Below are 12,858 nucleotides of genomic sequence, written 5' to 3'. Positions count from 1 at the left end.
TTTTTTTTTTTTAACATTGGACAATAGCTGTTAGGGGCTGGGAGGGACTACACAGGGAAGACTGGAGGTTTCTTAGAGGTAGTTTCCCCATGTTTCTCACCAATTAGAGAATAATTTCTGTACCAAATCCCCCTTGCAGATAAAGAATACCATCGTCATATCAAACACGCTGAGCATACCTAACTTCCCGCAGTTACCGGTTTAAGAAATCGGATTCAGCAAAAGCAAAGGGAAGAGAGGTTTCTAGGGAAAACAAAGCAAGAAAAAAACCGAGAGGAGCAGATCAGCTTCTCCCTGTTGTTCGTCTTCTCCTTTCCCTGCTTCCTCGACACCAGCATCCCCATTGTTTGAGCATGTCTGCCCGCTCCCGCGCGGCAGCTCCTACTACCCCATCCCCTCAGAATTCCAAATCATCCCGCTCTTCATTTGCGCCGTCTTCAACCTGCAATTTCCCACACAGAACGTAAAAGGCTGTGACAGAGAAGAAAAGAAGCGTTCCCTTTGATAATGAAATTTGTCTGGGTTCTAACAAACGGTAGCTATTTCAGAATGCTTTGAGGACCAGAGAAAAGGCACACTTCTAATGACGGCAGCCGCATCCTGTCGGCGGAGGCGTCAAGTGACTGAGAGGAGAAGGGTCGTGTGAGTTTAAAGCTGCAAGGACTTTGTCTGGAGGAGCCAGCTCCTCATTATACAGATCACAGAGCATTTGAACTGGGAGAGATGTTAGAAACCGCCTCGTTTCACCTGTCACTTAGGGATGCAAGAACTGAAACTTAGTGATACGTTGGGATTTGCTCAAGGTCCCTAGTGAACGATAGATCTGGGTACCTCCGATCTAGGTAGCTTAATCCCAATGATGGCAGTTTATGAATCGTTTAAGAACTACCTCTTGGTGCTGGGCACTGCCCTAGGCCCTGGTTTGAGGGAAGACCCGAATGAACAATACGTTCCAAAAGTACATGGAAAACGTGTATTATGAAAAAATGGCACAGATTTCAAATTTTCTTACAATAAGCAATCTTTTAATTCTATTTTCCACATACTTTTGGAAGTATCCTCATATACTCCCTGCCTCCTTGGGGATTAGGATCTCCTTGACGAAAAATACACACACCCCAAAACTGACAGTATTGATGTTTTGAAATAATCGGGTGAACGGCACGGTCTAGGGAGGTCAGAGAATTGTTCAGCTGAGGGAAGTTGATTCTTTGCCTCCCCGCCAGTGCTGCTCACACATTGTTGTTGTCTACTTCATTGGGAAGCACCTTTGTTCCAATGGGAGGTAAACAGAACCTCTATTTGCTGGACTATTTTAACAGGTGATGGGACTAGGCAGTAGGTCCCTACACTGCAAGGTACAAGGGCCCATGCTTGCTGGCTGAGATGCTGCAAGTGGCTTCCTTCCCCTCTTCCCTCACGAGGTGGTCTTCCCAGGTAAGTTCCATAGGCTTCCCCCACCCCTGCCTGCTTCTGTACAGGCCATGCACCAACAGAGGTACAGGAGAGATTGGCAGTAAGAAGCCAGAAGCAGGTGCATCGTAGCCCTTTGAAGTTCTTCCATGGGCAGAGCAATAGACGAGGGGCAGGGTGTGCATCATGGTGACCAGTGGCCTTCTTGGGGCAGGTCAGACACAAAAGTCACACTTGCAGGAGATCACGGCAGGGAGAGCACGAACTCTCAGTGATGGCCACAGAGACTCTGGGTCCCAACTCTTCTGTCCCAAAATACCTGTGAGAAGCCGCCTACCTGCTCACAGAAGTGGTTTCAACATCTCTGCAATCTGGGTCATATGCTTTGTTTGGTAAAGAAACTGCTGTTCTAAAATATGAACGAAGCTAAATCTCTGTTAAGCTTTTTACAAATTTTCAATCCTACGATCCAAATTAAAATTCTTTTCAAAGTACGGCTAGAGTTGCAAGCTGTGATACGTGATTGGTTAAATTTTATTTTTCACATTTCAAAAAAAAATTATTCCATATGTTTTTTTTTTTAACCAGCTCATTGAACTGTCTTGGCAATGAATATGTGAGTATATCTAGGAATGACTGATACCATATGATTTTTGGGTATCATATTTTGATGATGTTTTGCAGTGTTTCAAACCACCAAAACAGAAACCCACCCACACACTCTGAGCTTGAAACTGGCAGTTTTTGTCTTGATGGCTACACTTAGAGTTTAAACATCATCATTAAAATTTTACAGGTGACATATCAGGAAAAATGAAGCCCACCAGTTGTGTTGTTTTGAAAGGAAAACATTCCTTCATTGTAATGAATGAAATTGTGTGCTAGGTATGAATGCTGGTGACCTCTAGAAAATGAGGCACTGACCCATAAATGGATGCGAATCAGGCAGAATAAATGAGGCGGAAGTTTTCCCAGCATAGCTGTGCATGCTGGCAGGGCAGACTCTTGTTATAATTAAAAGAGAGGGAGTGGTCAATAGGGGACATTTAGTAGGAACAAACATGACTACATTGCCAAATTATTTTTCTGGTCCATTCTTCATTCTCCAGTTATATCATTTATCTGGCTTTTTAAAGTGACGCACACACACATTGCACATAAAAATAACAGAGACTTGCACTGCAGAACCAAGCAAAAACTCATTTAGGATATTGACACTGTTGGTGGTTAACTTATTCAGAGTGAGTCTCCATCTGAATCTGTGCTATTCAGTACTGTAGCCAGTGAGATGAGCACTTGAAATGTGGCTGTCTGAATTAGGTGTGCTTTGAGTGTAAGATAGACGTGGGCCTTTCTCTCTGTCTCTCTCTCTCTCACTGTCCACTCTGCCTGTCAAAAAAAAACAAAACAAACAAACAAACGAAAAAGATAGAAGTGGGATTTCAAAGTCTTAGCACCAAGAATAAAAAGAATGCAAAATATCTCAAATTTTTTATAATGATTATATCTTAAAATAATAGTATGAGATACTTCCAAAAGCTTGTGGAAAATGGAATTAAAAGATATTTATTTTGGTGCAAAAAACTTTGAAATCCATACACAGTTCTTCACAATACACGTTTCCATGAACTTTTTGAAAACCTGTCATGTTTTTGGATATCTTCAGTTAAAATGTATCTTACATTATTATCATTATTAAGTGAGATAATGATTTCATTTTCTAATATGGCTACTAGAACTTTTTTAAAAATATTAATTAATTTATTTATTTGAAAGGCAGAGTTACAGAGAGAGAGAGAGGTAGAGGGAGAAAGAGATCTCCCAACCAGTGGTTCACTCCCCAAATGGCTATCACCAGCCAGGGCTGGGCCAGTGCTTGGACCACTCCCTACTGCTTTCCCAGGTGCATTAGCAGGAAGCCGGATTTGAAGTAGAACAGCCAGGATTTGAACCGGCACCCGTTTAGAATGAGAGTGCTGAAAGCAGCAGCTTAACCCCCTGCGTTGCGGCACTGGCCCCTACTAGAATATTTAAAGTTACATATGTGGTTTGCATTAATTTATGGCTTGTATTTTATTTCTGTTGCCTAATGCTGATCTAAATGAAAAGTTTGGGTAAGCAAGATAGCATTTATCGGTTCAGCAGAATCAACATAAATAGTCATACAAACTGATGATAATATGATTACAAAAGTGACTGATGCTTTGCTAAGTGACTTCCCATTCGTGCTACACTGGAAGTTTCTGCAGATCCCGAGGTTTGCTGCATCACTATCTGAAGGCTCAGTGAGAAAGAAGGGAGTTCTGAGGAATGAGCTGGGCTCCAATCAGAAGTTGAGCTATGGAAGAAGAGTGAAGAATCCCTAACCTGAGCGCTCTGGAAGTCCCTGGATTTTTCTGGAAGAAAGCCACCACTGAGACAATGGTAAGCCTCTTATTCCTTTATATTAACAAGGAAGAATGTCAGAGGACTCTCTTTCAAGGATACGTTGTGGGAGCATCATTGACAGGGGCTGGCATTTGAATGGGAAGGTGTGAACCATGAAACTATACTGCAGTGGGGGTATAGGCTTGGAGGGAAATTTTAACATTAAGCAGGGTGCTTATTTAATGAGTGTTATATTCTTTGGAGAGTCCTGTGGCTCTATCTATTCTACAATTTTCCCAACTCTCTCCCGTAGTCCATTGAAAGAGATATTTCTATGCTTAGGGAGAAAAAAAGATACATTACAAGTACACTCTGCTGGGCCTCACCCAAATGAATAAGTGCTAACATGTGTAGTCCACGGTATAGAAAGAGGGTTGTCACAGAGCACACTTGATATCGTCAGCAGGCTTGGGGGCGGGCGTGCTCAGGTCATCCTGGGAAGTACTGCAATTCTGTGAGATAGGAGACAGCATCGCTTCAACCTTCCACTTCTGTGAGTCCTCAGAAGCCGGGACAGGCACCTGAGAGGGCCAGCACAGGACACCACCACAAACAACATCCACAGAGCCACAGAAGCCCGGGGTATGAGGATTCTACGAGAGGGAATGCGCTAGTGCTTGGTGTGCCGTAAGTGTTCAGAACGCGTCTTATCCTGAAACGTGGCGCACGGCACAAGTAGAGTTCATGCTCATTTCACTGGGGAAAACGCAAAGGCTCCGGAACACCCCTGCACGCTCCCTGCCGTCGCCTAAATTCTTTGGCGAGAAGCTTTACTCAACGCTTTAGCTGCGTGTGGCTCATGGTGAAATCATTTCACTCATCTTTTTTCCTTTTTCCTTTTCTAATGCCATTGCAGACCACATGATGTTCTGCTTTGTCCCTCCCTCCCCCAGGAAATGTAGGCAACTCTAAGAGCCCTGTTCCTTTAATGAACTAAAGCCACTCAGTGGAAAGAGCTGGTGTGTGCATCAGCAAGGGTAGTCGGTAAGAAGGTGTCCAGAAGCTGCAGCCTAATTCTTGAGCCCCGTGAAGATGCATATCACTTTAGTAACCCATGTGAGTGGAAGGTGGGTGCCCAAAAGACTGCTTCGAAGATAGAAGGAATGTTGCAGAAATAGAAATAGGCCAGCACTGAAATTTAATTAGACACTTCATATGTTAATAATAAAGTCAATTAATTGAGCTTTCTACCTATACTAAAGGAAAAAAAAATCCCAGGCAAATAATAATTCATTTTAAATGCCTCAGTTGGTAACCTCCTTTCCTGAAGAGTGATTTATGCAGTAATTTACTGGCTGTGTCTTCATAAGATTGTTCCGAACCAGCCCTTTTGAAATAATAATAACTTCTGAATGTGTGTTGTGAGAGATATAACAAATGACTTCTTATTAATTTTCATTTAATGAGGTGCCTATTCAGATGGTAATTTTTTAAAAATTCTCTTCTTAGGATAAACAGGTTAAAAACACTCTGGATAACACTTGGAGTTCGCAAAAATCACGACAGGAAAATCTGTCTCATACTCTCTGCATGATCTGAAGGTCAATCAGGTGCAAATGTTCTGTACTAAACAGGCATCTATTTCTTTCCCAGGTAGCACAGCAGATCATTTGAAATTTCTATAGCCAAGTGATTCCAAATTGGTTGAAAATGAAAACAGAATATTTATCAGCAACCAAGGTCCTAGCAGGGATGGCAAGGGGAAGGAGATAGGAACAAAACCTCAAGATCAAGGTGGAAAAGCAGGGGGGTTAGTCCTTTGTGAAGAACAAAAGGCATGAAGATCATTGCTTATAGCTTTCTTACTTCCCCAAGTTCCCCCCTTTAAAAAGAGCCCATATTTTCTTACATAAATATGAATAGTTAAGAATCTCAGTTGCTTATATTTTCAAAAACCTTAATTACATAATAGCTAATTATATGCTACCATAATTTTAAAAAGCAAGAATAAAATAATTTTAAAAAGAAACTAGGAAGGAGAAATTGCTGAGTCCCAGGTATTTCAAATCAGCCACACAGGTTTTGAAAGTTTTTCAACAGATAGCACAAGACTCCTAAAAAATCATTCCTGCAACACTTGGGAGAGCGTCCCTAGAGTATTCGGTAATTCAAAAAATTGCATCTGTTACTCACATGAGAACCGGAAGGGCCTGGCTCCTAACCCGCACTGCCTCACACCCTCTCCGTGGAAAAGCCCGTAGTGCATCTCGCCCATGAACTTGTCCAGCTCCTGCCCTGAAGCATTGACCAGCAGAGCCCCTGTCTTGCAGAGGATGGTGGCTTTGATCCACACTGGCGTCCCCAGGGCTGTCACAACTCCAAGGGCGCACACGAAGCTTAACACTCCGGCCGTACAAAAAATGATTTTCTTCTGTTGGCTTGGCATAATGAGCGCCGGCTTTTGCGAGGGCACGGCTCGAAAGCAAGACCTTTGTGAGCCAGGAGCAGGGACGGCCCCTTCGACGGCATTTATTATACCGGCTGAACGCACAGATCCCAGCTGAAAACGCGCCTGCACTGTCGGCGGCAGCTCCCTGCAGGTCCAATGTCAGTGGACGATGGCTTCTTCGTCCCGCGTATTTGACTTTGTTCCTTCGCCGCTGCTGCTTTGCTCTAATTTGAATGTTTTGGACTGAGAATCTGTAAACTAAGACTTCCAACGTGCCTTCGAGTATCTCCTCTTGTGTCCCTAGGTAACAAAGGTCTAAGGTAACAGATGGAGTCCTCTGTGTAACTTGAGTGGTGCCTCCCGTCCCCAGCCTGGGTGAGTCGGAACTTGCAGTAACAGGCTGCACTCCTAGAGCACATTTTTTGCAACTCAAGAAATTCCCTTATGGATGTGTTTTTCTTTTGCTGGGGGGAGAGAGGTTTGGCAGAGGTACGAAGAAAGTATGCCTGTGTGTTCGTAATTAATTGATTCTGAGAAATTTTAATTGTAGCAGCATAAATCCAGTGAATTGAGCTATTTGTGGATATGAAGTGCCTTAGGCCAAGCCCAGGGGCTTGTCTTCCTAACTTTATTTCTTTATGTGATCTATGCTTTAGAGCTGATCTATCAGTAGAGAATTTGATTCCAGTTCCTCATTGCACACAGACTATGTGGGGCTGCAGATGTAACTATCTAGCGTCTTGAATGCTTTTCTGTAGAGCTTTTGGCTGCTTCAGGATAATAGCAGAGGAATGTGGTTCTGGGCTCAAAAAGTACCACAGTCTGTAAAGCTCAGGAAATCATCAAAGACAGAGGCACTGTGGTCAGAAGGACAGCTCTCAGAGTTCTCCCCAGGGAGCAAGGATCCTACAGAGATCACCCGTTAGGGAGATGAGACAAAGTCCTGAACAAGAATGGAGTGGCAGGGTGGCTTTGTTGGAATTATCAAGACCTGAAAACAGAAGTTCAAGATTCAGTGACAGCTGCTTTTTGGGGTTGTTTTGTTTATTTGAGAAGCAGACACACACACACACACAGAGAGAGAGAGAGAGAGAGAGAGAGAGAGAAACTCCCAACTGCTGGTTCACTGCGTGAATGCCTGCAACAACCAGGGCTGGCCAGGGCCAAGGCCAGGGGCCCAGTTTTCTTCATGGGTGGCAGAAACCCAATTACTTGAACCATCACTGCTGCCCCCCACTGTCTGCTCTAGCAGAAAGCCAGAATCAGGTCTGGATCTGGGATTTGAACCCAGGCACTGTGATGTGGGATGTAGGTGTCTTAACCACTAGGCTAAATGCCCACTCTCCTCATGACAGCTTCTTAACTCTGGATTTCCAGTGAGATTCCTACTTTTGCAAACAGATACGGGACTGCTGTGTGAATGTGTGTGTGTGTGTGTGTGAGAGAGAGAGAGAGAGATTGATTGTTTACTGAATGTCTATTATATGCTGTATTATTGTGCTTAGCTCCCACCTACAAAGTTAACTTTTAATAAGCACTTAATACGTTTGATCCTTTGCTAAGTGTTTATCTACATTGTCTTATTTAGCACTCACCATTAATATATAAAGTGATGATGAACAAAGATGATATCCCCTTTTTATTTCTAAGAAAACTGAGGTACAGAAAGATGAGACAACTTGCTGAAGAGAGCAGTGGTGCTGCACTGCGGATCCAGGTCTTAGGAGGTTTACGTACCATTCTAACCAAAACTCCCGAACCTGAAGAGATGGCAAGCCCTTTGTTTTGGGTTTTGCTGGGCTTGGGGTAGCCTGTTATTAATTCTACATCTTGGACATTTGAGGAACACAAACATCTTCAAAGAACTTCCCCAATAGGCCCAAACACATGTTTATGCTGACTTCTAGTCCCTTGATCACCTTTATAGAATTAGTAAAAACTAAGAAACGAGGATTGATTTCACACCGTTATCAGCATAACTGAGTCTCTACTAAATGCACGCTGTAAAGGGGACTTGGGGATGTGGTCTTTGAGTGTAGGTGAACGCAGCACAGCTACCCTTTCTTAGCAGTTGCCAGAGTGTAAGGATACACTCCTAAGAATAGAACCGACTCAAGAATCCAAACAGCTCTGCAGGAGAGGATGGGAGTCACACGAATGATGGCCAAGGAAGAACTGGGTGTATAGAAGCTTCCAGAGAAACTCTTGAATTTGTGTTTACATTGTAAATAACACTTTATTTTGTGTAACTTGGCACAAGAATAAACAAGTCATTGCCAATTACTTGACTCCCAAGGATTTTTCCTTTGGATTTATGGTAATTGCCATCATTGTCCACTAGCAAAACAAGGGCACGGGTGCCCCCAACGGGCAGGTATCTGGGGGCTGTATGTGCCACACCCAGCCTACAAGCCTTTAATTTTAGATGTCTAAGGAGAGGTGATCTTATTAAATCAACACTCATTAAGTGAAAGAGACAAAAAATTTCCAAAGCCTGCAAACAAAATTTACCTGTAACCTAATCAGTGCTATTAATAACTCTACAGAGAGGATAGAGCAAGATGGAGTGGGGTGCCTGGGACAGTGGCTGAGAGAACTAAAACCCAGCCCAGCATATCTAAAGCTGTGTAAGGAAGAAGCTCTGATTATGGATGAACAGTTTGATCACATCACGTCTTTTTATTTTTTTAAGATTTATTTATTTTATTTGAAAGTCAGAGTTACACACACACACACACACACACACACACAGAGGTCTTCCATCCATTGGTTCACTCTCCACATGGCCACAATGGCTGGAGCTGAGCTGATCTGAGCCAGGAGCCAGGAACTCTTCCAGTCTCCCTTGCAGGTGCAGCAGCCCAAGGACTTGGGCCATCTTCTACTGCTTTCCCAAGCTATAGCAGAGAGCTGGATTGGAAGTGGAGCAGCCAGAACTAGAACCGGTGCCCGGATAGTATGACCAGCACTGCTGGTAGTGGCTTCACCCGTTATGCCACAGTGCCAGCCTCCACATCACGTCTTAAATTTTCATCAGTCTACAGTAAAGTGTTTGCTGATCTATGGGAACATGTGAAAAATCCAATATAGTGATATACATCCTGAACTTATGTCTTTTATGATTTTTGTTGTTAAAATTTCCTCTTTCTTAAAGGAAATAATAGTAGTTGGAGTTTTAATGTTCTTACTTGGCAAATTAAAAAATGGCAAACCTATGTCTGCTCCCAGTTTAAAACAAAACAAACCCCACTGGTCTATTGGAAACCAGATCCTTCAGTAAAGTAAAAGGCCTCCCTCTTTGCTCTAACCCAGTGATTCTCAACTTTGGCTGTTTATTGGAGTCACTTGAGTAGCTTTTAAAACTGCTGCTGTCTGAGTTCTCACCCCTGAGATTCTGAGCTATTTGAGTTTAGAGTACAGCCTTCATGTCAGATCACCCCAGCCGATTGCAATGTGCAGCCAGGGCTGAAGGCCTGCTCTTAGCCGCTTCTCACACAGCTGCCTTCTGACTACTAATTGAGCTAGGCTTCACAGCCATCTTAGTGCTGGGATGCATGCAGTGGTGAGCACCCTGGGTACTAGAGAGGAATATTCTCATAGTAAATTAATAAATGGGTACTAGCCATTAAAGCTCCAACTTGAATTGTTTTCAGCCCCAGGAGCATAGTCTTGGTCTAAGTGTCTTGAGGGGGTCAGGTTTCAGCATATCCAAGGCTAAAGACCAAGATTGGGATCTAGATTTGCCCCCAATTCACCATGTGAATATCCAGGGCGATGATCTTGGTCACGTGAAAGCAGTCCCCTTGGTACCCCCGCCCACCCTCACCTCTTCTCTGCACAGCTTCCTTCAAACTTCAATATCAGCCACCCACAGGCTGCATAGTAGTGTGTGATCCACCCTCTGAGCAGGATATAATGGAGCCTGGCACTCATTATGCCTGACAGCCTTCTTTTTAAATTTCATCTTAAATGTCTTGAGTGACAGTGATGATACCATCTTCCTTGCAGTCTCTCTGAGATTCCAGGCATTAATGTCAGCAAGTTTTCACCAAGTATCCTATTGACATTTTTGCTTCTCTCAATCTTAATAGGAATACATTTGGTAACACAGGAAAGTGGAAGTAGGCCTCTCCCCCTGCCCGCGACCCTCTCAGGTGTGGGCTAATGATGTCATTCTTCAGGGTGATGAGGAAGACAGTAGAGGAAGGAGCACAGTTTGCATCTGTTTTTGCTTCCACTATCGCCTTCAGGCTTCTTCCATACTAATTTGGCTGCACTGGCTTTTCCTTAGGAGTCACTTGAACACAAAAGCCAAAACCAAAAAAGGCCTGGCTATCACAGCGTGGGAATTCTCACCCTGACTCGCTCCCCACCTGTAAGCAGTGGCAGAGCACGGTGTGGGAAAGATGGGGCCCTGGGTCTCCCTTCAGGTCTGTCACTAAGTCATGAACTCCCTCATCCAGCTGCCTGGCATTCAGCTTCTGCACTTAGGGAGAGAACAGTCTGAGTTAGCTCAGTTACCTCAACTCCACACGAGGCAGGAAAGGTGCTTCCTCACCTGGGCTCTGGACGACGTGAGCTGCTGCACTAGAAGGGCTGGGCGAGAAGGGAGTTCTGTTGCTGGTCCCTCACTGCTTACTCCCTGCCCCTACCCTAGAATCAGCTCTGAGATGCACAGTTTGTGTCCTTTAGCTCCCTTCTAACTAAAAAATAAAATAGTATTTTTGATAAGTTATATAATTAAAATATGTCCATTTGCTAGGTTCTCTCTCTGTCTCTCTCTCTCTCTCTCTCTCTCTCTCTCTTGTCCTTTGAACCTGTTAACTATTATGGAATACAGCATTGCCTAGAAATACAGCGTGGTTGATTACTCTAATTATTAATTTTTAGATTATTTAATGCGAGGTTCTGCGTTTTGTCTGATTTCTCACCAGCAGTACTGATTTTGCTTTTCCTCCAAATGGATCATTATGCTCCAAGGCCTTTCTAAGACAGACTCCACGACAGTCTATCAGGCCTCCTATTCTAAGACAAGAGGCCTTTGTGAATCTCTCCCACTTTGCTCATCTTTAAAGCAAAATCTGGCAAATTTGATTGACGTTCCTTGACGAATGCAAGTTGCTGGTGATCCTCAAGTAGCATTGTAATTCTCTAATGACTGTGAGGGGGAAAAAAACACTCCAAGGAGAGAATTGATTGATTTATTAGAGGGAAAATTACCACATGTGCTAGACCTTGATTGCAGCTAATATTTGTGGAGCTAATTGCTTGAACTAGAGGATTAAAAGGATTGAGGGAAGGGAAGAAAAAGAAAACAAAGATCTCTTAGAATACAGATGAACCCACAGAGGATTCAGACTGGAAGGAGAATTCAGTACTGGGGATTTTCAGTGTTGATGATAGCTGTTGGGGACATTCAGAGAGAGTAGAAGAGATGGGTTTCTGACAGAGCAGTCACAGCAAGGGAGCAGGCAGTGGAGGAAAAGTTTCTGCTCATGGGATCTGTCAGATAGGAAGCAGGGCACTTTGGGTTTGTATGGGTTTCTTGTTGCATCTCACACGAAGGCTGTGTTGATTCTCCAGAACTTAGCCCAGCCAAGTGCCCGAGCTGTTAGAGGAGGGAGGCACGTGTTGTCTAAACAGACAGGTGAAAACGGAAGGCACGGTCTAAGACACTTCTTTCAATAGTAGTAGACAGAGGCTGGTGTTTGACCTAGCTGCTAAGCGAGAGCTGGGACACCCTCCTTCCATACTGGAGTACCTGGGTTCAAGTCATGGCTCTGCTTCTGATTCCAGCTTCCCTAGTACATACCCTGGGAGGCAGCAGATGAGTTGGGCTCTTGCCATCCAGGTGGGAAATAAGGATTGCTTCCCTGGTTTCCAGCTTTGCTCCAGCCAGCCCTGGTCCTTATTGGCATTTGGGGAGTGAACCAGCTGATGGGAGCGTCTCTGTCTGTTTCTGTCATTCTGCCTCTCAAATAAAGTGGACTTTGAGAAGCAGCAAATAATGGCTCAAGTACTTGGGTCCCTGCCACCCATATGGGAGACCTAGACTGAATTCTAGGCTCCTGACGTCAGCCTAGTCCTGTCCTGGCTATTGCAGGGATTTGAGGAGTAAACCAGCAGATAGAAGATGTCTATATCTCTGTCTCTTCCAGATAAACTGAAAACTAAAATATTTTTTAAAATCTCAACAATAGATGTACTGGATTTCTAGGAAATTGGTAAAAGTTTCATCATTGATATAACCTAGGGTAGATGTACCAACATGGTAAACTTTGGAGTAGTTTGAGTCTGTCTTTTCCACCTATTATCATTGTATAAATGTTTTCCTTTCTGTCAGTGTGGATACTTAAAATACTGGTCATTTCCTTGATGACTTGTACCAAAATAATATTAGCAATGTTAACATGATTTAGTACCTCTGAGATGTTGTATGTTTCATTTCTATTCTGAGTGTTTTATATTTATCAACTCTTTCTTTTCAGACAACCTGGAGCAATGACTGGATTTCTGACCCTTTCTCTGTGAGAATTATTTCAGAAAATATGATAGTTTGATCTCTGGACACACAGATCACAATATTTCCTAAAATATTCCTGTTGTGAAGAACTAGATAGTAGGATAAT

General features: G+C 43.5%; 1 protein-coding gene across 1 annotated transcript in view; it reads right to left on the bottom strand.

Annotated features, from left to right (window-relative positions):
• The window catches only part of CLRN1 (clarin 1), a 43,457-nt gene extending 37,089 nt beyond the window's left edge, over positions 1–6,368 (bottom strand). The window contains exon 1 of the mRNA XM_002716269.6: positions 5,974–6,368. Within this exon, the coding sequence (XP_002716315.1) occupies positions 5,974–6,226 (253 nt within the window). The 5' untranslated portion in view covers positions 6,227–6,368. The remainder of the gene's footprint in view (positions 1–5,973) is intronic.
• Between the last annotated feature and the right edge of the window lie 6,490 nt (positions 6,369–12,858).

This window comes from Oryctolagus cuniculus, chromosome 4 (genome assembly GCF_051225735.1).
Source record: "Oryctolagus cuniculus isolate XC-2025 breed Fujian yellow rabbit chromosome 4, ASM5122573v1, whole genome shotgun sequence".
NCBI classification, from domain to species: Eukaryota; Metazoa; Chordata; class Mammalia; order Lagomorpha; family Leporidae; genus Oryctolagus; species Oryctolagus cuniculus.
This window is presented reverse-complemented; position numbering and strand designations above follow the sequence as displayed.